Raw genomic sequence first — 27531 nt, 5'->3', positions numbered from 1 at the left:
AGAAGCCACATTTCCTGTTAGATGATTTTGCATCATTTGAAATGTCAAAGAAATGTGCCCTGCTCTTCCAACAAGTCCAGTGATTTACTGAACTCCCTCAATATTCACACTCATGGGGAAGTAGCACAGAGGATGCCAGTGGGACTCTGCCATGTGTCCTGTTACTGTCACAACTCACTTTAAACAGGATAGATGTCTGCTAAAACTGGTCCAAAATTCTACAAATTACAAATGAAGAAAGTTTCAGAGAAAAATGACAATTTGTTGAATAAGACAAGTTTTGTTCCAAACATCGTGGGTTACAAAACTTTCTCCAAATCTAAGCCAAGGTCTCAAGGCTTTGTCCCTTGAGACCAGGAGCAATGTGGCAGTCTGCTTGGCAGGACTCCCACATTTAGCTTGGAGGCAGCCAGCTATGCCAGAGGTTTCAGGCAGTCTGCCACAGAGTCTGGAAGTCAAAAGCCCAGCACGCCCCATCAGTGCTTGCAGGGCTCCCAAGCACTATATGCAGAACAAAGAGGGAGCCTGGAGGACTTGGGTTTGGCTTCCAGAAGCTGTGGCTCCCAGGCAGTGCCATTCAGACATTTCTGTCAGCTTTGAGATTGACTATACAGAGCTCAAATGAATGCCAGGCTCATTTCACAGGAAAGTGTAAGAGTGCACAGAAAATGTATATAGAAATTTTAAGTTGGTCTGGAGCTGCAGCCTAGTTTTGAAGAACTCAAAAAATCCCTACAATTTGAAAATCCAGCTGTTGGCAGCTCTGGTACCAATGTTGGCCTATGGTTGAAGGCCTCCAAAACCCATCAACCAGTATTCTTTTGTATTATTAATGGTGCTTAACTCTCAGTGTATTGAACAAGCAATATAATTAGTCATTCATATACTATAACTCATAAAAAAATCTATTTTGTTTGTCTGTGGTACGCCAGTTCTGTTGAAATAAATCATAGCTATTTGAAAACTAGTTTTGAATGACTCCTTGAATGGACTTGGACCAGTATGTTTGGTTTCGTGTATACATCCACTGGAGTACAAGGGTTTCCTGCTCAACCTATAGATGAAAATGTCATCAGAAAGTTATTTACCCCAGAAAGATGACTGTGTAGGTACAGATGTATGTACAAAATCATATACGCATCCTAAGGGAGGCCTGGAACCCTGCTGAAATTGGGACAGAACTTCCTTATCAAAACCTCTCTTCTACCTTCTACATATACTGTCATAAGGAGGGTAAAGTCATCTATATTGACAGTTATTTAAGGGTCTACAAGATGGAAAAGGTTCAAAAACTCTGGGATACACCCAGGAGCAAACAACACTGTTCTTTCTGATTATATTTGTTGTCTTGGGTTATCACATTTCTGTTTCTCTCAAGAAACTGTAATCAAGAGTGATTGTTTTGTCAAATTTCTTGACAGCATAAAAAAATACCCATTTTAATTCTCTCTTTCCCTTACATCTCTCTACCTCTGTACCATCTGCAGAAGAATTTTTGCTTGTCATGTATCACTAACCACTGTTTTGCTCAATGACGGAAATCTTTGTAGTCTCATGGTGCTCTTAATTTAAATACTCTCTATGAACTTAGTCACTGCTTCCTCTTGGTTTTTAGTGTATTCTCTTTCATTTATTCTGGACCAACACTGGCAGTAAAAGACAACCAAATACACTTGCTTTCTCAGTTTGGATAAAAACTCATTGCTTTTAGATATCTTACAGATGCTCCCTTAGCTGGAGAAGTCTGAAATTATTAGTAAATTATCAACAGAACAAGGCTTTTAAGTATGAACAGTATCAACCACAAGAAAGACAGAGAGGAGACAGAGAAAGGCAGTTGGGAAGGCTGAGGAATGCCAAGCTGTTTTACCCAGGAGAGTAAGGGAGCATGGTTTATTTCACCTAGAAAGATTAAAGCCCAAGCTCCATGATCCTTTTCATTCAGCACAAATACATGCTGCTAACAAAAGGAACAGTGCAGCCCTCCTTCCCACAGTACCTTGGTCATTATTCCCATCCCTTCCCCTGCATCAGTTTTACTACTCTTGGGGCTGTGAGGTGAACTCAATCTATTTGAAAATTAACCCCATTTTTGCAGGGTGAATTTCTGGCCAAAAGAGTTCCTTGGGTCAGTTCACAGTATGGCTGTCTACCTGCCCGCTAGGACCAGCACAAGGATCACTACACAGGGTGTAGCACAGCGACTTCTCCATTAAACTGAGTGTGATGAAACACTAAGAAAAAAATCTGAAAATAACAGTAGCTTGAGGTGTCTGTTTCTAGTGGATAGAAGCAGCTGAAGGGGATGGGGAGATCCAGGTTCTCTAAACTAGTGAGTGATCTGAGGTTCATGGCAATCCTTTCTCTCTTTCCTACTCTTTCTCTGCCTCAACTTTTTCAACTATCACTTACTGGTGTGTTTTCTGCAGTGCCCAATATGATGATGCCCCAGTCTCAGACTCACTCTGCAACCTTTAGACACTTTTTAGTACCAACAGCAGCAGTAATATCCTTACACGTTGTTCCCTTTGACAGCAGTGAAGTACTAGAGAAGATATAGGGACAGGTAACTAAAATGATGAAGAGGATTACAAAAATAAAAGAGGGTTCAGTTAGGAGAAGGGGGGAGGCTGAGGCAGAATATGATCAAAGTTTAAAAAAATCATCAAGGCCTCAGATAAAGTAAATGCTGAAGTGTTGTTCACTAAATCCCTCACTAGCAGAACTAGGGACCACTCTGAAACTGGTAGAACATCAGATAAAAGCACAGATGAAAGAAAATTCTGTGCTGTGTAGCTGCTACGCAGCTTCTCAAACTCTTACCACGAGGGGCTCTGGAGACAGACAGCATCAACAGGCTCAAAAGGGGATTAGAGAAATCCATGGAAAGGTCCACAAGCAAATACTGAAAGAAACAGGAAGGATGAATCCTCTCATATTTTTATACAACACTCATGGATGATACATAGGGAAGGACTGCAGAAAGTGGCCAAGCTTGCTTTTTTCTCCTTAAATAGCATCCTTTACTGCAAGTCCTGGAGAATGGTTACTAGATGCACCAGTGGTCTGGGAATATCTGGTGTCTCTTCAAAATATTGAAACTCCTTCTAAACATCACTGTGGTTTCATGTGTTCCACAAGTCTTACTGCTGATTAAAAACAAGGTAATAATTAGATTAAAGTTCCACTAAAGGAAATAATAGTTTCTCCTGCTCTTTTTTCTTTTGGTACTTTGAGCATCAATTACTTACTACTAAGCCAGTAAACAGCACTTACAGGTACTTAAAGATTCCTTAGTTAACCTTTGAGATCCTTAGTTTGTTTCATATGCACTATAGATTGCTTTAAGAATGCCTCTTCTTTCCTATGTCACAGTGGTTTTTCATCATGACATTTTAAGGCACTGTTGCCCCTGTGTGCATTAAGGAGGTGCCACCCATTAACCCAGAGCAAACCTTCAGTTGCTCCATCACATCCATGCAACAAGCATGGTTTCACTTGAGTGCTGTATTTGGACTTTGCTGATCATTTTCTCCTGTTTTATCAGATTAAGCAAGATTATAGGCATGCACAGTATGCACTGGCAATAATTTATTCACTGTATGTTGTATTAATCACCCATTCTTGGAAACTACACTTTCCCATGTATGTTTCTCTCGTATTTAATTTAGCTCTTTACTTCCTCTGGTTAAATTTCTGTCATCTGGCTTGCAGACAGTTACCATATCTCTATAAAATCTCTGGTTTCTTACTGCATCATATATTTCATTACAAAATTAATTAATACATTACTCAAAGAAGAATACAACACCACCAAAAAAAATCCTACTATGAGACTTTTTGTTGAGCTGGATTATCTTTGTGAATTAATCTCCTACCATTCTCTTACTGTCTGTATTTAATATAGATGTAGCATAATCTTCAACACTAGGCAGATAATCACTGTAGTTAGTCTGACACATCTTCCATTCAGTGGTCATTTTTGCCTCTAATTTTACAAGTTCTTTACACTTTTTGGGGAGATTGAACTCATCACATCTTGGTGTCTTAATGCTGGGTCAAGCAACATAGTAAGGACTGAACAGGTAAAAGCTCAATATTGAAGTTTGCCTTAGCCAAGTAATTAACTTGTTTCAGTATATTATTCCCAATGTTATTAGTTTTCCATTAGTAATTTCACAAGATGATATTTGTATGTAAGCATGCATGTCAAAATATATGCAGCAGCAAAACCTTTTGAAAATAAAAATGTCACAGAAATTATTTATAATTTTTTTTAAATCAAGCATTGACACTTGACACTTCTTGTCAAGAAAACAAATTTCAAATTCTGGTGGCTTCAAATGCTTTTTTTTTCAAATTGATGATCTAATATAATTTGTCAGTGTTTTCATTGCAATAGTTAAATCCTCTATTCAGTATAATATAGGCAATATTTAAGTTTGTATCTCTTCATTTAGCAATGAAAAATAGTTTAATGATAACTGAAATAGCAGATTTTAACAAGCATGCAGTTCTTTGGGTAGTTACATGTGTGCACACATGGATGCATTGCATGATGAGACCAAATGATGCACCAGTTAAATACATTCCATATATTTTTCAGATCCCATTGTAACTGCAGTTTATTCCCATGCATTTCTCACACAGTGAATAATTCCACAGGCTACAGCCAGCTGAGAGTTATCAGTTCAGTTGCCTGCATAAACATCAAGTTGAAACAGAGCTAATTTAAAATAAAGGTGACTTTGGTTTAGAGAGTAATGTGTTCACCATTTAATTCTGTTCCAACAGAGTATTTTTAATTGCAGAGTGTTCATTTAAACAATAAAATTCAAATCTGTGTTCTAACGTTCATGTCATCTGCCCTTTAAAAATTCCTGGCTATTTGATACCAGAAGCTGGAACAGATTGGCTCTGGCAGGAGTAAAGAACAGAACAAACAAAGGTGTTTTCGTTCATCTCTTTCTTGGCCTTTCTTAAATATGGTGTATTGTGGGCTCATGTCTATTTAAACAAAAACCAGATTTGGAAACTATGTCAATAAACAGAGTGACTTAAATGTCTGTTCCTCTACAAGCTTTCTCTGCTTTACTTCTAATGGCAACAGTGTGAAACATCTGCAATTAGAAAAAGAGTCTTGCATAAAATCTTGTACCATTCCAACTCAGCATTTTTACCAATCATAGTAGATTGCTTATTACAGGAACTGTAAACATAAGCAAAGTAATAGTTTACAGTTTATACACAGTGTAAGTCTGAGTAAACTGCCTTTTAAAATTGACATACTATATTCTCATTTGTTTTTAAGGAGGAACTTCTATCTTTCTTGTCATAATTCCCTTTTTTTCCTACTGCTGAATCACAAAAATAATGGCATCAGCCTTCACATCTTCTGCATACAAAGTCCAATATTAATATCATACCTGTTACTCAAAAATCAGCAATTACTAGTATTCCTTTTTTTTACATTGTTCCTGTAGAATGCAATGAGCAGAAACTTGGGATAAGAGCATAGAGGGTGGCTAACTGCTGCTTCCAGTGCTAACCTCAAGGATATGTGGAAGAGAACACCATTTGTCCCTTAACTTATGGTCTCATAGAGATGTGCTACAAGTTTCAGATTGTCCTTGGAAACTGATAATGAATTTCTGGTCATTGTAAGAAGAAGAAAACATAACTTTGAAAGATGGGATTTGGACTAAACCTATCACATCAAGTTCTTCCAAAGCTGAATTAGAATTTTCCTATGAAATCAGGGATCATGCCAAATTCATAAAAACTATGATACTGTTGCTTTTATCTTCAAAGCAGAACAGTATCCCATTAAGAGTACCAGTCCTATCTGTTATATAATTCTTGGGTCTAGACGTTGTCTGATAAAAGAAAAAGTACTTTATGTTGAAATACAGAATAAAAATGGCTTGAGGCCAGATTTGACTAGCCAGGCAAATTTTTTATTTATCAGATGTATAACATAGAGGCTGCTTTAAATAGTAATCTAATAGAAAGTAGCACTCTGTTTCTTTGAAGGTATAGAAATAATTATCCTCTGATTCTTTCCATCTGAAAGGTTCTTCTCTGGCCAATGGAAGCTTGAATCTACACAGCACTGTGAAAAGGAAACTAGATGGGGAGAAAGATTATGTCTTTGATAAGAGACTGAGATACAGCGTGCGTCAGAATGAAAGTAACTGCCGGTTCAGGGACATTGTGGTCCGGAAAGAAGATGGTTTCACACACATATTGCTGTCCAGTCAGACTTCAGATAACAATGCACTGACCCCAGAGGTAAGTACGTTGCCATAAAAGCCACAGAAAGCCAACCTAATATGTGGATTGTCTTGCAAGCACTGCACCTGAACTGTATTTTATGTGGGTTTATCCTAATTTATTATCTTGAAAAAGAAATAGAGGGTTGAGATATATTTTTTTTTTTTAAGCTTGGAATTCAGTGGAAATTAATTTTAGTTTACATGTCTGAAACCAAAAATAGGAAGTAAAGAAAGGAATGGCAGAATCAGTATGCCCAGCATGAAGCTGTATGAATGGGACATACATGTGGAAGTTACTGATATTTTCCTTTCCTTAGGAGCAATCTGGTCTCTTTCATTCTATTAATTTAAACAGTGCTCTAGTTGGTAGATATAGAGGAATTTCAGGCTATATCCTGAGACAGTAATTCTGAAAGTATACCTTGATCCCCAATGGCTCTTTCTCTAAATCACACGAGTCCTTTTTATGAAATCTTAACCAATCAGGGCTCTATCCTCAGCTGAATTGCTTTAAGTTGTACAACATATAAATTATATTATGAATCCCCTAGTTCTAAACGTTGTACACTTAGAGTCAGACTTGGACTTGTAACTTGTACTGTTACATATGCTGGTCCCTGGAAGAGCTGAGGAGCTTTTCCTTCTATTCCCTGTGATCCCACCACAGTAGGCAGCAGTGCCCTGGTACTACACCTCTCCCTTGTCAGAACAGAAGGGATGTCAATAAATCAAGAGGCACGTCCTGGAGACCAGAGAGCATGCTTGAGCTCTGCTGCATGGGCAGTCGTGGCCTGATGGAAAGGGATTGCCATAGATCAGAGAGGAAACAACAGGAGCTGCCTCCCAGCACCAATTTTGCCTGTCTGAGTGTGCTGCAGGCAGAGTTCCTGCACAGGCAGCCTGCAGTGTGGAAGATCTCTATCTTTTCTGACCTCCAGAGACAAGAGTGCAGCTCTGTCTTATCCAGTAACTTCAAGATAAGAGTATAAAAAATATCAGCTTGAGCACCGTTTGAGGGACAAGTAGTCTGTAGCTATAAGGAATGATTTTATTCAATAAGAAACTAAAAACTTAGATTAATTACTTATAATGAGCTTCTGATGAAGCCACCAGAAGGTCTGATGGGCCCTTAATTTGAGTGCCCTTCCCAATGGACACCAACACATGTACCCTAACACACAGAATGATACAAAATAGTTAAAACTGTTGGGACGTACACTTAGGACTCCTACTTTTTAAACTATATAATATTTAAAAGGACTGTATTTGTAATTAACACAGAACACCCAGCACCTGCTTTTAATACTAGTCCCTTAAAATACATTAGATTGCATCAAGTCCATCATTCCATCCACATATTAATTAGCATTAATTGACACTGAAGGTAATTTAAAGGAAGAGCACAAGAGCCTGAAAAAGTATGAAATCAAGGACTATGTTCAGGCTGAACAGACATACCTGTATGTTGCTGGCTGTGCTGTTCCACATCAGCAGTATTCAAATGCTGTAACCAGGGAACTAATTCAGGCTTTTCAGGTCTGCCAAACCAATCCATTTCATCCTCTGAAAATTTTCCATATGCCAGGAACTCACCTCTGTGGAAGAATAAATGATAAGCATATAATAGTCCTCTTCTTGCATCACCAGCATGGCCTATTTCTAGAACCTTTATTGAAGCTCACTCAAAAACCAGGAAACACATTTTAGAAAACTACATTACTGACTATGTTCTGGATGGTCAGGAATTAATCAAGGTAATGAGTTCCCCACATTGAGATTGTCTGTTTAAAACTCATCCAGGCTGAGAGCAATTGAAACCTCTTGCCCTCTGAAGGCTGCTTGCTGGCAAACATTAAACAACTTTGGCCTCAGTCCAGGCTGCAGCCCGTGATCATTCACCCCACAAAATCCAGCACCTCTGATATTGGCAATTCCATATCCTTCCTGGAATCCAAGAAAACTCCACGGAGGAGTTGGAAACTCCAAAGAACTGAAGGGAGGAATATGTTGAATGCCTTGTCCCTGCAGTTTGCACTCATAACCATGAGACAAAGTAATAGTATTTTATGGCCATTTACAACATTTTTAGTTTTGATGCCTTTAATCACCAATGAATAGAAAGTATGAACAGAAAATTCCTACAAAATGAAAAAAATTGCATTTCATTTTGTCAAAAGAAATGCTAACTTCAAGCTTTATTAGACATTCAGTACACTATGTTTGCCAAATAGTAAATGATTTATTTACTCAGAGCAGGTCTACTTGGTGTGGGTAAAATAGTGCTCTGATTTTTCTCAGCCATCTATGTTAGGAAAAAAAGGAAAGGTGTGCACTACTCACAATCATTATAAAATTAAGTTCATACAAAATCACTCACCCCTAAACAACCCTGCTCTTTGTGCTTTATCTTAATCTTCAACTATTGGCCTCTGCTATCTGTGCCAATTTAATTAAAACAACGAATAACTCCTTTATGGAAAAAAAATGCATATAGCAGAAACATACCAAAAACATTCATCCTATGTTTTTGGAAACCACATCACACCTGTAGGTTTGTGCAGGTAATTTCAGCATGAAATGTGCTGATGCTCCTTCCAGCAGCATTTGCACTGACTGAAGCTGCAACTCTAGTTGGGCCACTCTAGTAACTGAGACTTTTCTACAGAATATTCACAGGACATTAGAAATTCTTACAAAACTTCCACACCACTAGCATGAAACAACACAGCTTTTTTATTTTGGTGGTTTAGGCTTGCTAATTTTAAAATTAATTTTTAAAATAGATAAGTAAAATACTTCTTCATAAATTCCATAGGGGCATTTTCTCTCATGGGTCTTTTGCTGCTTCAGAAGTCATTTCACCAGTGATGAAGTTGCTGTTTTAACTTAGCACCTTTCAAGGACCCAAATTCTGTTTCAAGGTGAAGATTAAATGTATCCACCCATATTTTTTTTTTTACTTTATCCAACTAGCATTTAATATTTTGAATTAGGAGCGAAGTATACCCCAAACAGCTAATGGCTGACAGTAACACCAAATACACTTTTAATACCAAGAATCAGGTTTCAAACTTCTAGCCATGAGAATTACAGTATTGGTTTGCCTTCACTTTTACCTTACTTAAAACTTCTCCTGACTATAATAAATAAATAAATAAATAAATAAGGGAAAAAAAAGGCAGGTACAAGTTTACTGTTATCACCAAACCATAGAATGGTTTGGGTTGGAAGGGACCTTAAGGATCATTTAGTTCCATGCTGTCTGCATGGATTATCTGTATTTTTATTCTCATACAAAGACACATTGGGTTTTTTGGCCAGTAGTTCTGCCTGAAGCCAGCCTGGTAGGTTCCTAAGTCCTTTATGTATCAAACAGAACTCATAATCTGTTTGCAGAGAGTCAGTAGCAGAAGGGTATTTAGGTAAAAAGGTACAATTGTGGAGGAGGTTCTAAGAACAACTGAATGACTTTAAAATTTTGGTTTACTGTCATATTTACAGGATATTTATCTTTAAGAGTATCTACAATGAATCCTTAGAGATGCAGAGTAGTTAACATTTTAAACTAGTATTTCTGTTTATATGAACAAGAGACTTCTGTTCAAGATACTTCATATAATTACAGTGAAAAATGCCCAGCTTCCTGATTTCTCCAGAATGTGAGCAATATTGAAAGCAAAGGGCACCAAATGCCTTTTAAAATTTCCTGTGTCCTGTAACAGGCATTAAAATAACCTCTTAGAAGTGTAAGGAAGTTTTTAAACATTTAATGTTTATTTTGCAACATAAGGTTCCCTATTTAGGAACTAACCAACTTATTTTCTTGGCAGGATTAAAAATACAAGCAACTTCTGAGCAAGTGATAATTTTATTATATATTTGGTTTTCAATAAAACAGTAAGTGAAGCATTAACCCTGGTCTAAATTTGTAATTCGATAGATTTGCATAAGTGAAGGAACTGGATCATACTGTTCTGTGCATACTCCCTCAGAAATTTTAGCATCCAAAGAAAAATATTCTCCCCACAACTGAAAATTAACTAAAAAACAAAAACCCAAACATTTTAAAAGCTAATTTTAAAAAACCATGGAACTGGAAAATACTGCTGCAAACAGTAATATTAGATCTGGTCCGCTAGAGAAAGTAAAATTTAATTGGACAAATGTGATAGTCATACCAAAATGAGGGAAGTTTTAAGGACACAGAAGAGACAAAAAGAATACAGAATCTGACAAAGAAACACACCAGGTCTCCATGTTGGCAAACTGAATCCACTACTGCATTAAATGGAAATTTGCACTTAAAATCAGACAGGAGTTCTGAACTAGAATCAGATTCACTTTACAATACACAGCCCTGTAACCCTTTATTTTATTGTCAGTGGCTCTCCCATAGTCCTATAAACATCTGTAGAGAAACCCTGGTACCCAAGGGATCCATGAGGACAGCCAGGATGCCAAAGCTTTTTTTGGAATCAGCAGTGGACAGGACAGCAGGTTGGCTGTAACTAGGCTGAGTGATCAGGTGAATTTTGGACTGCACCAGCAAAGGAATCATGGAGTAAAACGAGGGAGTTAGAACTGACTTTGCTGGCATTGGGGAATTGCAGGGAGCCTCCAAACACCTTTTGAAGTTAATGACAAACTTACTGATATTTAAAAAAAATACTTTTTGGAGACTGAAAACACCAACACATGATGGTTTCTGGGCTCCTGATACTGTTTTCTTTTGCTAGAAACTTGTGGAGCAGTGGAATCAAATTTCCATCCCTGCTCAAAAATACTATCCAAAATACTGACAAAGCCCTCCCATTTTCAACAGTATCTGAAAAATCCATTTGTAATAACAGACCTTTAATATCCCCCTTTTCAAAACATTTAAAAAACAGTGATAGCACAAATTACTGGCTTTTTCCTACAAGTGCTATAACCTCTGCTCACAAGTTTGGAATAATTTTAGATGGCTCTAACCATCCAAATCAATGATGAAAAAGAGATATGTTTGTGATGAAGTGTTTGTAGGATTACAGTGATAGCATCCAAGAGATGGTACGTATGCAAATGTCACTGGATGGAGGGGAACAGTATAAAAACATCCTGAATGGAGTATCATCTCCTGGCATCATATTTAAAGCAACACTCTTTATTGGATCTAAATATATTTGACTGTAATATTATTTATACATCCTTCCTAAAGAAGAGCAGATTTTGAGAACATTTAAATTAAACTAAGACAACAATCTTGGATTCACATGGAGATAGGAAAATCAAAAATACTGTATTTTTTTACTCAACATTTACCACCTTCTAAAGTTTCTTCTTCAACTTTGAACAGAGGTTTTGGGATTGTTATTTCCTTTGTTTCCCCTTTACCAAGTGTGTGGTTTTGCTGTGCTTTTAACAACTGAGGGCTGAGACAGCCTCCGAGACTCTGAGAATAAAAAGTACTTGTAAAACAGCTGATGACATTTTTGTGCCTGTACTAGAATTTAAATACACTTCCAAATTCTGCTGCTTTTAATTACTTCACTTCTACCCACTGTCACCTACTCGTTATTACAGGCATTCTGAAGTACACTTGTAAAAGTGAAGCACCTACAAATTCCCTCCCTGCTTTCTCATGTCCCAGTCTCAGCAGCCAGAAACAATCATTTTTATGCAAACACATGGAAAGCAAGCAGGTAGCATTGCATTGCATGATTTGAACACACAAGTTCAAGCTTGGTCTCACAAGCCACAGTATTTCAAAATAAAGGCTACCTAGAATGGTATAAACAAAACTTCTGTGTTTAGGGACATTTCAGGGTACTTCAGAGATCTACAGAAGTTTTGGAAAGAGAATATAGTGAAAAAAAATCCTGTTTTTCTCTCATGCGGAAACCGTATTTAACCCCCCAACCACATTTTGCTGTCTTTTACTTAAATTTATACTAACAGCAGATCTTCCAGTGCAGAAGAGAAACATTTGACTTGACAGAACCCCACATACAAGAAGTACTTGGACACATCAGGAAGTTTAAGCACAGGAAGTGTCATAATACATGAAATTATGACCCTGCTTCAGCAGGAACAAATCACTGCAGAGAAGAGCGGAAACTGCAATGGCTGAGGATAATTACAAAATACTCTGAATTGTGACCAAACAAGAAGTTACTCATCAGAAGTTTTTGAAATAATATTTCCTTTTAAAAATCATTAGGAAAACCAATTCTGCTCAGATGAAAGGCCGTTTTTTTACAATACTAGCAGCTCAATTCTATCCAGATTTTTATTAGGTTTGATTTGTGGTGCAATTAATCGCTTGATCCAGTTGTAAATCAGAGTGTAAAAATGTCTCTCTTTCAAGTGGCTTTTTTGCTCTAACTTTTGCAGACTTTAACAATAGCACTGACCACAAAAAATGAATATTTGTCATGTTGATGTATGTTATGTCCTCTTGTCCTGCCTTACTCTGGTTCAAGTCATACAAACCAAAGTACTTGAAGAACTGAAAATTGGGATTGGTAGATTTTGCTTACAAACCTTTGAGGTTAATAAGACTATTGTTGTGATAACCTTGTTGCTGAGGATACAGTTATGTACACTGAATATACACAGTGAAAATTAAAAAGTGATATTTGAAAATTATTAAATTGCAATCCAGTAGCATAAGCTAGCCAGAATTCCCCACAGAATAAGTGAACAGCCAAGTCCTAAAATCTCTTTGAATCAGAAGACATCTACGAAGCACTTCCAAATGTAAAATATTTTGTAAACTCACAGCGTGATCATTCTGAGTCTATTAAAATTATATAAATATTTATAATTGACGTAAGTATTAATAGTGCCCCAAATTTAAGTCTCAAAAAATTAATAGGGTTTGTAAAAGTAGGGCAATGATATTGCAACGGCTTGCATGTCGAATTGTTTGCTTTTCTTTATCCACAGATCATGAAGGAAGTTCGGAGAGCATTGTGCAATGCATCAGCTGATGACAGTAAACTCTTACTTCTCAGCGCAGTGGGAAGTGTATTCTGTAGTGGCCTAGATTACTCATATTTAATTGGCAGGTTATCCAATGACAGAAGAAAGGAAAGCACTAGGATTGCAGAAGCTATAAGGTGACCCAAGCTTACCTATGATATCTAAATTATGAAATGCAGTGTGTGATTATAAAGATATTTATCAGGTCCAAAAAATGTTGTGTATTGAAGTGTTGATTACAGTCTAATTATAATCCTAAAAATTTGCATAGTAAGAAGAAACCTGGACCTTTACTTAAGAGAAAAGAGAGCACGTTTATTCCAGTGCTAATATCCGTAGGGATTTATTTTATTCCACTTCTCTGTATTTAATATTTCAAAGAATTCCTCCAAATTCAAATACAACTTTGTTGTTGTTTTTCCAAATTAGCTATTGCTTCATGTTCTAAGTGGTTCCTGAAAGGCAGATATTTTACTTGTATTAATGTTCATAATTTTAATGAATTTCAGTACAAATCCATGGCTTACTCATATTCTGTTGAAATAGCAGTCTGCCACTGTATTTCAGAACCTTATTACAAGGGTCTCCACTTATTTTCTTAAACTTAAATTACTTAATCTATATGTAAATGTAGCTTTATTTTCATAACTAAAATGTTACTTTCCTTATATATATCACATTTCCTTAATAGAAATCCAGGGTTTATAACATGCTGTCTACAAATCAATCTGCACAGTACATCACCAAAAATTTTTATTATCCACAAGGTATTCTTTATACATGTTTGGCAGATCTTCCAGTATAAATGGACATTACTCCACTAAAACCAATTCACCAGTCTACACCAGAAGAGAGTTTGGTCTCTTTTTTTTTCTCCACTTCTTACAAGTAAATAATATTCTGAGAGATTTAAAACTTTATGCAACAATTGTATGAAAGAATATTAAACAATCTGTTTTACAACAACTATATTTTTAATATATTAGTATACACAAGTGAGGCTTAGTAAATGGCATGCATTAACCACCAATTATCTTGGTTATAGCTACTGCAGATCAGTTTAGATCTCTTTTTAGTACTCCTGAAGATCTCAAAGTAGCAATTATTTTGAAAGATTTTTAAATGTACTTTTTAAATATAATAAATTATGTTCTGTTTTTAAGAATCTAGCTATGCTTGGATATCAGGAATATTTAAAAAAAAAAAAAAGAAAGTCCCTTTGAAGAACACATCCTAGAAATTGTTTTTAATGTGAGGAATTTTTAATAATGTGAAACCAAAAAAAAACATGAGGAAGAAAACCACTATTCTTGTTCGAAATCAAAGGCACACTTACATTCCATTAGAAGATACAGATATAATATTATTCATGTAAATATTTGTAGATAGGTGTTGTTATATAGGTATGCATTTATCTACACACATTTAATATACAGGTATGCTTATCAAGTCAACATTTAAATTAGTGTAAGCAGACTATGATACTCATTTTTTCCATCCTTGGACTCACAGAACATTCTTGAAATACTGGTACAATGCATTGCTCCTTGTCAGGAATGTCAGCTTCAGGCCCACTGGAAATAGATTTTTATTGTACTTCTGGAAACAATACACTACGTTTTCCATTTTGTACTCTCTGTGCTTTCTTGGAACAAAAGACTCAACTCATGGAAAATACACTGTAATAAGTGTAGAAAAAAATGTACACTTCACTTTTTCAGTGGTTAGGATGTCCTAAAACTCACAGATAGATCTCTGCCTCCACTGCAGTAAATCAAGTTAGGCTTGTATCAAAATCAGATCAGAATCTTGACTACCATGTGTTTCCATTGCCTGAAGTATGGATCTCACCCACTGATCACAAGTTGATGCTGGAGCTTAAACACCCAACAAGTTTCATCTCCCATGAATGATTTATTCATTTGGCCCCTGTCTTCATCCATTGCCTTTGGGGTTTGCAACTCCCAGATGTGAGGCACTGTAACTTTTCTCCAGGTGCTGAGCACAGACCCATCACCCTCAGCTGCCATCATCCAGATGTGTGTCTGACATTGCAGTCCTGGAGCAGAGGAACAAACTGCACTGCAAATGTCTGTTTGTGGCCTACAGAGCTCTACAGTCAAAAGTCTCACTGGAAGGCATTCCCAGAACTCACTGGAAGGCATTCCCAGAAGGCATTCCCTTGTCACATCATCAGCCAGGAATCGTTGTGTGACCCGATACAAAAACTTCTGGATGTGCTCAGAAGAAAACAAAGAAGGACAACTTGATTTGCTCAATTTCTTTACAGCCTTTAATGTACTGAGGAGCCCTGACCTGCACCAAGGCAGAGGTCTCTGAGCATCCCAAAGTGTATTCAGTGATCAGCTTTCCAGATACTCCAGCAAAACCAAAAGCCTCCTGCATGTGACACTGTTTCCTATCTTTGAGCTTCTGGCTCTACTGGACAACAGTTATGATATTAAGTCCTTTTCAAAGCCTGCTTTGAATTAAAACAAGGAGCTTCTAGCCCAGAAACTACATATGTGAAGTTAGGATTTGGAAACGTGGAAACATGCCAGGTTCTGGGTACAAAGATGACTCACTGAAAGAAATAGCACTGAGCAGGGAACACAAGTGGAGTGCTGGACACTGCAGCTTCTGTAGACCGACTGCAGGCATGTACCATCCTCTGTGCTCCCCATCCTTTCCTCATGACAGAGACTCATTGTGTCTTCTCACTGTTCTGATCTGCTCTCTCCCCATTTCCAGGTCCTCCCTTCCTTGCTCACTCATATGAAGATTTCACATTTCCTTCAAACCTTCCCCTCCACTGTGTTTTGCTTTGTTCTTTCTCCCCATCTTTTAACCATTTCCTCTCCAGATCCCCAATTCCTTCTCCTTATTCCAGTCCTGTTTATCACCACATACCTCCTGCTTTTCTCCACAACACCATTTTCTTCTGCCTCCATATGATCCTCAGATCTGCTGCCACCACTTATCCATGATTTGTTCTTTTTACCTATCATTCATCACATCCTTGCTCCCATCTGTAGTCCTACTTGGAAGTCTTCCTTGCTTATTTACTAAGATTCTCAAAATTCTGGAATTAATCAGGTGCAGTGATCCACAGTCATTACTCAACCATAAGCAACCAAAGAATAAAAGGGAACAGCTTTGCTTCTGCAAACAGAAATGAACCACAGCTCTCCTTAACCCTGCTGTCTTCTAGAGAGAAATGGTTTTCAACTAACAAATATGATGTTGTTTATCTCACTCTCTTTCTCTCAGTCCTGATCTTCTGTTTTATTACTGACTCTATGAACAGAGGTGCACCAATTCCCATGAGTCTCTTATTTTCCCATGGTGAAAAATCAGCTCTTTACTAGATGGCCTGAAAACCAGAACTCATTCACTGCACAAGTAGCCAATGCCCTTACACTTCAGTCCATTAAAACACTTCTCTTCAGTATGTTTTCCATTGTTCACGAAATCAGCACTGGAACCTGCAAGGCACATCTCCTGTTCTCAGACACAGAAATCTAGGACTTGTTGACCTCAGTGGGAGAGCTACAACTCATCAAAGGGCATATTTGACAAACTGTTCTTTCCTAGAATCTGTCAGCAAAGATGGTCTCTGGATCTAATAAATATCCAGTGCAGAACAGAATCTCCTCTTTTGTTTTTAATTTGATTGATACAGGTCTCTTTTCTAAAGCAATTGAGCATCTCATTTGTCTCCATATACCTGCTGTGCACTGAGCTGCTGGTGCCCGTAATTTGCCCACAATTACACTCATGCTTTTTCCTAATTGGTGTATAGGCAGCTCTATTCAACAGATGTCTTTTCACAATTGCAGGTAGGTAACTTATGTAAAATATCTCCTCATTGCACAGAGTTTAACATGTTCTAGTTCATTCATCCAGATGAATCCAATTACATTTACTTTCCCTTTATTTTCCATCACTTCACATTTACTCTCGTAGGCAGGCAAGGGCATTTATTTTCTTATGTCTTTGCTAAAGACATTTGCAACGAAGACCCAACAGATCACTCTCCTAATTCTCCCCCTGTTCAAACACTTCTCTCTCTCTCTGACTCCCCTTTGTGGGTCTTGATCTTTCCTCTGGTGAGCCATAACCATTTACTGTCTCCCAATCCACTGATGGGACTTGGAGTAACCTTTGACACAGGATCTTTTTGACAAAAAAAAAATTCAGTAATCCACCTCTAAGTTTCCTCTCTTTCACACTATAAGATGTTCCTCAACTTTGCCAAACCAGATCACCAGATCCATACTAGGACCCATACCAGCTCCAAGCTGAGGAGCACTGTGTGCACAAACTCATGAGTTACTGTTCCAGAAGTAAAACAAAACCTAACCAAACCATTCTGCAAGAAGCACAGGAGTCAGTTTATAAACAACATACACAAAACTATTTAATATCCCAGGTACTCAGAGAGATTAAATAGATAAATATGAGTAAAATTTTCCATGTCCAAGCTAGAAAGTATCTTTCAAATCCGCCCCCACAAAATTGGGCCATGGTATTTATTGTGTTCATCTGTGGTTGTAGTTTATTTTCAGATTAAGTACATTATAGCTCAGTGCTACTTCTGTATTCAAGATCTTTCTTCTATTTTTTATTTTAGGGATTTTGTAAAAGCTTTTATTCAATTTAAGAAGCCAATTGTGGTTGCTATCAACGGCCCTGCTCTTGGGTTAGGAGCTTCTATTTTACCCCTCTGTGATATCGTTTGGGCAAGTGAGAAGGCCTGGTTTCAGACACCATATGCAACAATCCGACTCACTCCAGCTGGCTGCTCATCATACACATTCCCACAAATTCTGGGTGTTGCACTGGTAAGGTTTTCCACCTCAAATTGCTGAGGAACCTTTCTTTCTCTCTTTAAAATAAAAAAGAAAAAATTGTTTCTCTTAATTGTCATGAATGGGAATGGACTCTGGAAAGTTCATCTAATCCCTACCAATTTCTTATCACAAAATGACCTCAGAATTCAATATATTACACACACGGTACACAAGAAAGATTCAACAATTTTTGGAAAACAAAGATTGTAAAGACCGTGGTAGAAAAGGGAAGAAATGCATTAGCAGAATAATATTGCAGAATACTTGTCTGTATTGTGGTGGGACTGTAAATCAACAAGAAAGATACTTCTCTCTAACAAAGATCCATAATAATTCCAGTAAGGTTGCTTAGTTTTTGCCAGTTAATAAAGCAGAATTTTCCCCACAAAGCATTTCATACTGGGTTCCATGACTCTTGGCACAGTTTCACTGTATCACTGACAGTTACTCCTGTAAAATCAGCAATACAGATTCATTACACATGCCAGCACATTTCTCTTAAATGAAACCCATGCTGTGCTCTGGCCACCTGCACAATCCTTAAATAGCTACTGAAACTCCTTTTTAAGTATTTTGCAGTATGGAAAGATACAGGAGACCATTTGTAAATAGAATCTTGAAAATAGCAAGCAAGCATGGAAAAAATTTTAAAGAACTTACAGCTCAAGATCACAATTAATCTTTTGGTTTCACAGGCAAATGAAATGTTGTTCTGTGGGAGAAAGCTGACAGCACAGGAAGCCTGCAGCAGAGGACTTGTGTCACAAGTATTTTGGCCAACAACATTTAGCCAAGAAGTAATGCTACGAGTGAAGGAGATGGCATCCTGCAGTGCAGTGGTAAGGAATCAAACTCTCTTGTGGTTAATTTACATTTCACAGAGGTAAGGTGTGTTCGCATCAGAAAGTTGGGTCCTCAGTTTCCACAACCATACCTGTGGAAGAGATCTGACAACAGAAAATCTGGATAGGGATCAGTGAGCTCATGGAGTTTCCCATTTTTCAGTGGTAAAGGGGATTGATTCCTTTCCCATCTTTGCTTTCATTCAGTATGAGTGGAACCTCCTTGCCCCAGATTTTGAAAGGGAATTTTAGAATTTTCTACTTTCCTTCATGAAAGTGGAAGTGTCTGAAACTATACAACAGCACTGGAAAGTCTATGTAGGGCCAGTAAGAAAAAATATTTGCCTTTCACATTGTCCTACCCTACTATATTTCAGCTGAGTCTGCGTTCTTTTCTGCACCTGCATAGTTCCTGATTCTGTAAAATGTTCTACACAGTGCACCAGTAGGGTAGGATAGTGCCAGCCAACCTCTGTGTGAAGGAGAGGTGAGATCCAGACACAGAGGGATTCGAACACAGTCTGGTCACAGTGGATTATAACTTTCCTTTTATGTACATAAAAGTTGAAATAAAATCCTTTCCTATTTTTACTTCCTATGTTTTTTCCCTTCAGGCAGATCTACTCCTATTCTGGGCACATCCTTGTTTAGAAAAAATGCAGTGAAGAAAATGATACTGGCTGCAATAAAACCGCACTAGCTAAAGTGCAGATTTTTGCAGTTTCTGCTGTACTACCCATGTCTGAAATTGTTGTAACATCCCTCAGTTTCATTTAAAAGATCCATTGTAAAAGAGAAGGTAGAGACACGGGAGATTTTTAATTAAATGAAGTGTAGATTAGATCTCACAAAAGACATTAAGAATGAAACTCTCTGGAAATGTAGCATAAGCTGATTTGATCATGCTGATATAACATGTATTATATGAGCTGGGAAAACCTCTGGGCCCTACTGTGAATTCTTCCTTCACTGTTGCTGGCTGCCAATGAAATTTTCTTCTGAGATCTGTTAGGAAGACCGGTGCTAACTTGTGGCCAAAGATGAGTGTTAAAACCATCAAAGACTACATTTACTCTCCAAGATCCTAAATGCAAAGCAGGCTGAAATCACAAAAACAATTAACATGATGAGCTCATCCAAGTTCTGTGGATACTTGTTCACAAATAAACCCAAAAAAACACACAGGCCCCACAGTTTGCAATTGACCATTTACTTGACTTAAAGAGAAACACTATTTTGCAATAGCAAAAGAAAAAGAAACAGATAGGAAGTCAGCTTAATGTGTGGTGTTGACAAAGCTGAGTGGAGACTTCATCTCCCTTGCCATAAACACTGTAGTAGTTTACATTAAGTGTTCTGCCCCCCAAAATACTCTATGAATTAGGAAGTGGTTTGCTTGACTATTTGGGTTCCTTGAGAGACACATATTGGTGTTACATATTTAAAAAATAATTTTAAAGAAGGCAAGCTCAATGCTTCTAAAAATTAACCTGAGAAAAACAAGCAGGACTACGCAAGCAATCATGGAGCTGCTGTTCATGCCTTTAAGAACTTGCAGTAATTACTGAAGGCTTGATTGGACTTCCCATTGCAAAAACCTTAGGTGATTTGTCATGACTACTTGTGTACACTGAGCAAATCTAACTCCAGAACAGTCAGAACGTGCTTATTTTGCTTAACACCCTTCTTTCATAAAATATTTCACTTTCACAAATGTGTAAGTAAACAAACTTTAAAAGATATTTGCAGTAAAGCCCCTTTCCTGTTAATTTCTGTTTTGATAGGGAAATTATGCATGAGGATAGATTTTTAAAAAGAGCATCCACATTTGGGTTTCCAACCTCTATAACCTTAAAGACTGCTTTCTAGAAAACAACTAGCCAGTGTACCACCTCTCACACATTTTCATTTCAAGGGATCACAGGATCAAACAGAGTTCAGCTCCTAGTGCATCATGGCAGATCTTCAGAATCCCTCATTCCTTTTAAAAACGTTGGCACTAACACCTAAACATCAGAAGTGCTTAAATATTAAAAGTGCTGACTATCAGGAGGTAGGGCTGTAAATCAAATCTAGTTTCTGTGTCCAAAGTTGGTAGTTAGATTGTAAAACAGAGTCAGAAGTTTAAAAAACGCCGTTCGTGCCATTATCCATAATAATGTTTTGAAATAAAATACTGAGCAGTATTTTGGCTTTAGGTGTTGGAAGAGTCCAAATGTCTCGTGCGGAGCTTCCTGAAATCCGGACTTGAAGATGTGAATGAGAAAGAGTGTCAAATGTTGAAACAGCTGTGGAGTTCTTCCAAAGGACTGGATTCATTATTCAGTTACTTGCAAGACAAAATTTATGAAGTCTGATGTCTTGGCCTAACTTGAAGAGAAAATGCTACGCTTATGAACAGAGTCAAACATTACCTGTGTTTGAAAAAGCAAGAGGCAATGCATCCTTGAGGAATTTGTGACAGTGTATCCTAATCCATATGGTTGTGTCGATTTCCTTGTGAGCTACACAGCTGCTTGTAGCTGGTTTGATTTTGTGTAACCGAGGCATAGGCAGGCTTGTTCAGTGCACATAATTCTACAGAGGGCTGCATCTTTCACGTGCTCATCCAGATAAAAGTATACATTCCATGTGCTGAGAAGCACCACTGAGGCCCAATAAGGCACACCATCTGTAATGATTTATTTTGTCTGTCTTTCTTAACTTATTCTTGCTGTCACAACACATCTGGGCTGATAGAGAGGGCTCAATCTAAAAACTGGGTCAGCGCAATATTTTGTAGACCCAAAAAACATACTTTAGAAATATTTTAATGATTTTTTTTTTTTGTTCTAACATTGTAATGGAAAGAAAATCTGATAATTTATATGTATAATATGTAAAGTTAGTTTTACAAAAACTACTAGAATTTTTTTCTTTGTTGAATTTATTTAACTTATTTATTTTATGTTCATATTCAGCTTTTTATTGATCACAGATCTTATTTTCATACTTCCCTTGGCTGAACTAGTGGCATCACATGAGAATGCAAGTATGTTTTTAGCAGCAAATGCTGTAGAAAAATAAAGAATATATAGAAAACACTGAATGCTGTGGGCAGTAAAAGAAACAGCCACGTGCATGCTCCTCTGTGCAAAATTGTACAAAAAAAAAATATGAAATAGATTCATTTGCCAGGGTTAAGGGAAAAAAAAAAAAAGTGGATTCTGAAACAGTGAATCCCCCTAAGTCTCTCTTCACTTTCTGCCTTCTTGAGGAGCACTGAAGGGCTTGCCAACAAGATGCTTTATTTAAGTTTACTATATTCCTGTTAGCCAGATGTCAGTAACAGGGTGAGTGGTGCCGTTATGTGGCATCGTACTGTTTTTCAGGTTTAAACATCCCCTTGTGGTCTGAAGTCTAAAAGCAAATCCTTATGAGCCTTAGTGTAGTTGCCTGATTCCTCAGGTGTGTGATAATTTCTGCTCTGGAGGCCTTTGGGTGTCGGCCAACAGTTTATACAAGGTGCTAGGTATTGAACTAAGTGGAGGGAGAAGTTTTGTTGTGCTTTTCCCAGCTCTCCACATCTGGCCACCCCACCATCTGTTACAAGAACTTATGGCTATCCATAAAAGCAGTCCACAATAAACAACAAAAATCCAATATGCTCTTTTAGAATGTGATCCTAGTGCTTTTCAGTGACACTGACTGACTCCTGAACACTGGATTGTTCTCCTTACTTCCTAGTAAGGCAATTAATATGGAAATGACACAAGCATGCTCTGTGACTTCACCCACCAATTTAGCATGCCCAAATTAAAACCTCTTGAAGCAGAAGCTTTGCACATTTATTTGCTTTGTAATTTGTGCACTTGTTCTCCATCCTTGAGGTCAGTGAACAGGTTATAGCTCAAACCTCTGCAAATGAGGTTTCTCCCTCCCAGTGTTTCCATGAAGAGTTTCAGCAAAGCCTTTGTAAAGTTAAAGAACAGGTCATTAGAGTAAACTTCAACACATTAATATAACATTTCTTTTTCCATAAATACTTAAAAGTCCTGGGTTTATGGCCTAATTGTACCACTAAATTTTAAGGAAATCACTACCTTAAAGTCAGAAGTTCTCGTGGAAATTCTTCATTCAAACTTATCAAAACAAGTAACTTGATTTTAAATGTCTGAAACAGAATTCTTTCAGTATCTATTTGAAGTCATAGATGCACCATTTGTTTTATATTAATATCTGCTTATTTCCACAACCTGCTCACTCACAAAGACCTGGTTGGATTGAGGCCACAGGACCCCCTACTATGCCAGTGTGCACACGAGAGTCACCTGGATGGCAATCCCATTAAAATCAGAGGGATTACTCAAATGACCACTCACGTGCATACATGTTTGCACAATCAGGCCTCCAGCAGATGACTTCAGAAAAGAAAAAGGAGAAAAATAAAAGAAAAAGAAAAAAAGAAAAGCAATGGAAAGTATCATGATTCCTCAATTTCCTTTCTTTCCTTTATTCCCGTCCAGAGAGCCATAACTCCTAGTCATGTGTTAATAAGATATTGGGAAGTTTATTTCAATACTATGCTTGGGTTTTGTAGATAAATATAGAAGAATTGCTCAGCAATGTGAAGGTGTGCTTTCCATATGAAATCTTTGAACAGAGAAGAACCATGAGTTGTTAGACCTGAAACTGCACCATTTCATCTGAATTTTCAGATATCTGTATCTTAGCATTTTTTATGACAAAGGAATGGTTGTAATACATTTTCTATACTTATTTTTCCATTAAAGCAAGCGCTAACCATAGTTAACATTTTTAATTGTTCATATCTATACAATTATGGTCTAGTTTTCATGGAATCTATTTTCCCTTCAAGAAAAGAGTAATAACAATGTCAAAAGCTTCTTTTCCAGTATTTAAAGATCAGAATCAATTTTCTCTTCTGTTTCTGTCCTTACTAGGTATTCAGCTATCTAGATGTACTGTACATATTAGTCTGGGTACCTTTACTAATATTCACAGTATTTAAGATTATAAATGCAATTTGTTGTTAAGTATGTTATTTTATTCTTGTGTAAATTGTTTTGTACAATCTTTAAAAATCTACAGTTTTGCATTTGTAGATATTAAAGGTAAGCAATTTATTTTGTGTTGTCCTGCATGTATATTTTTGCTGTAGATAAGTGTTGCTTAGTTTACTATTTCAGTACATTTCTGTTTAAATGAATAAGCTTACAAACTTTAATACAGTATATATTTTCAGAATATAAACTTTTATATTTCTGTGGTAGGTTAGGGTATGCGTTTTAGGCAATCTTTTTCACTACTATTAACTGTTCTTTTAATCTATAATATAATGGTTTTGTGCCAATAGTTTTTCATTAGAATAAAATGCTCTTTTAATGTTAGGGAGAAACAGACAATTTTGGTTGGGGTTTGTTTTATTTTTATTTTTTTTATTATTATTATTATTATTATTTTGCCAGCCTTTACAGTTTTAAATGTAATTTATAAATGTATTGCATTTGTGAATAAGCCTTACCATTAGGTACAAGAAATCTTTAAAGCTACATAATTGCTTATGTAGCACTAAGGACTTCCCCACATAATCGCTGTAAGAAAGTTAGCAAAACAGAGTACAGGGCCTTAAGTTTTTCTTGTGAAAAGGGTAATACGGGTTGTTTCTTTTGAACAACATAGGTAGACTTGTCAGCATGGGCTTTGTTATATATAAACTGTGCATTTGTGCTCCCAGCCACAGTAGTTTAATCTCAGGCTTTGTGTGGCTGGGTCTATAAAAGTCAAATCTGGCTAAAGCCAGCACTCTTTAGGAGACACTAAAGAAGTTTACATAAGAGACTTATAGACAATCTTAATCATAGTACATTTGGGTACTCAGTATCCTGGATGTGTTATCTGTGTCTGCCCAATTAACCGTATGTTTTAAGCCATATTAAATCTCTTTACTGCTACTTTAAATACTACACTGAAAGTCATTCACTAGCTTGCTTCCTCACAGACAGGATTTCGATTTTTAGTGAATAAAAATATTATGCCTTCCATAAAAACAAAGGACCAAAGAATTGCATTATTCTAACAAAGCATTAGTTCCTTCACCAGTGAACTGCTTTGACATTTGTACTGAAGATCCAGTAGTCTCTTTCTGCTACAAACACTGCATATTCTCATCCATGTCAAGTATAAGGGGAAAAGATGTATCCACAGACCTATTGGGAAAGGAGTGATGTTCAGCTAGGATGAATGTCTATTGGTAAGGCTTATTACCAAACCTCTGAGATGAAGCAAAGAACCAAAAATTCACAAATTATGTCAATGTAAATTTATTTTCAGAACTTGCACAAATAATTAATTGTAGATCTTGGCAAATTAGGCCCTTAAGTTATTTTATCTGAATGCCATGGAACAGACTAAAACAGTTTCTAATATTTGTAATGATGAGTACATATTATAATATTATAAGGGTACAGGCACCCCTATATCACAGTGTTGTAAATATTTTCTGAAACTGGTACAGTACTGAGGGACTTGTATCTTCTGATATATCAAATATTGACTGTCTAGATCAAATTGTACACAACTTATTTGTTGATGGTCCTGTAACTAGTGTATGGACACATTTCTGGGTGCCTTAGAAGTTGTATTTTTCATGTGTGTTAATATGCAGTATTTATACATTGTGAGAAGCTGCTTTGAATAAAAACATTGAAACTTCATTTCAATGCAGTGATTTGCAGTTTTGCATAACCAGAAGGAATGTGATGAGTAGTAGCCACAGAGCCTTGTATTATGTATGATAAAGCTATTCAAGGACTCCTGCCTTAAAAAAAAAACAGGCATAAAGCAGGCTTTTTAAAAGAGAAATTGAACTTACAACCCTTTTTTTTCCCAAGTGGCAAAAACCAGGACGCTAAAAGACACTGAAGACAGTTAAATAAGAACACTCTGGAATCATTTGTTATGATCCATCCCATTTATAATTTCATGATCAAACCCAAGAAATCCACTGCGAGCTGTCTTCAAATGGACACCATCTTCACCATTATCACTTCCACTATTTGGTGTCTGCACATCAACTTCAGCATTCTGCCCAGAACCAACTACTGCATACAGAATTTGAACTCAGATGAGGAAATCAGATTTCAAAGTGCTGTTTGCAAGGGAGACCATGACCAGCCCAGAACCCTCTTGATTCAGTGTGAAGCTGGATTGCCCTACAGTCCTTCTACATGGTTATGGATGGCAACCTTTCCATAGGGTCCCTTATATATTCAAGGTGATTATTTGGCTGTAGCATCTGTGAATGCTGTTTCCAATCATGTATCTCCCATAATTAGTAGATCAACAGTAAATTACATCTGCCTGGGGCAGAAAAGGAAGGACATTTTTACAGGGAGCCAGTGTTACCCAAACCATCTGGTCTGAAAAAATGACCTCCAGTTGACTCAAAGGATAACAGTTCTGTTCTAGCAATTATATTGGTTCACTTAAAACTGACAGACACTGTTGGTAAAAACTGCAGTCAGCTATTTAGAGCAGAGGATTGAGCAATTTAGTCTTTCTTCACCATCAACAAATCCAATTATTTATTGCAGTGACTCTTGTCAGGAATTAACTTCCCATAGCTTGCCCTGGACTGTAAGCAATGTGCCCATGATGGTCAGAGTATGACACCTTTCTTTTGTAACAATTTTTCTTGATATGTTTTGATACTAACACAGATTGCCAACACTGGAGTTTTATTTTAAATACTTATTTGTAAAGGAAAGCAAGAAATATTTAAAATTTTAAAATCCACCCAAATATTGTAAGTCAAAAAAATTTAAAGCAAGATACATTAGTCCTTGTTGCTGTAAATTAATATAACAACAAATTATATGGAAGAGGAACCCATTAAGTATATATAAAGGTCTACAGATTTAAGCAGACAGAAGACTAGTCTATGAATTAGATATAGAAAAGAACAAGCAGGCATTAATCCCACTTAAAATATAAAAAGTACCCAAGCAGGTGCTAGCACCACTTTGCTCTAATTTATACATTTATACACTTTCTTTGGGTGAACAAAATCTGCTCATTAGAGATGAATAATAAAAAATAGAACTTTGCTGAAATTCAGTTATTAAGTCCATCTAGCTTGACACAACAGTTTTCACCTGGAACTATAGTAGAAAGAAGGGAAATTTTCATTTATCATTTTTAAGTTTATCATTTAATACGAAATTAATTTACACAGAACATGGAGCAAATACCAAAAATTCACAAGAAACAATGAGGAGATTTTCCACAAAGTTTGTACTACTAAAAGATCCAAGTTTCTACTATGCACTGGTTACAGAGGAATATATAATCTCCAGCTATATGTTATTAGAAAGCAATCCTGATTGGGCAACTGGGTGGGAGGATTTTAATTATCTGCAAGACTACAACAGTTTTTATCATGATGTAACTTACAGAATGTCATTGCTATCAAGTTTTTGGCTCAAAAATTGTCATGCTGCTAATGAGTCAAGAACAATCCTGGCCATTGCAAATTCACCTGTCCTTCAGCAAATTTCTATGCAATAAGCAAATATCCTCCTTTTAGCACAGGTCATT

The 27531-nt window shown here is 36.9% G+C and overlaps 1 protein-coding gene across 1 annotated transcript in view; it reads left to right on the top strand.

Annotated features, from left to right (window-relative positions):
- Window positions 1–25649, top strand: part of CDYL2 (chromodomain Y like 2) — a 58597-nt gene extending 32948 nt beyond the window's left edge. Inside the window, exons 3-7 of the mRNA XM_071756656.1 lie at window positions 6074–6291; window positions 13203–13375; window positions 17872–18082; window positions 18787–18930; window positions 21132–25649. Coding sequence (XP_071612757.1) covers window positions 6074–6291; window positions 13203–13375; window positions 17872–18082; window positions 18787–18930; window positions 21132–21290 — 905 coding nt within the window. The 3' untranslated portion in view covers window positions 21291–25649. The remainder of the gene's footprint in view (window positions 1–6073; window positions 6292–13202; window positions 13376–17871; window positions 18083–18786; window positions 18931–21131) is intronic.
- The last annotated feature ends 1882 nt before the right edge of the window (window positions 25650–27531 follow it).

This window comes from Heliangelus exortis, chromosome 13 (genome assembly GCF_036169615.1).
Source record: "Heliangelus exortis chromosome 13, bHelExo1.hap1, whole genome shotgun sequence".
In the NCBI taxonomy this organism is placed as follows: Eukaryota; Metazoa; Chordata; class Aves; order Apodiformes; family Trochilidae; genus Heliangelus; species Heliangelus exortis.
This window is presented reverse-complemented; position numbering and strand designations above follow the sequence as displayed.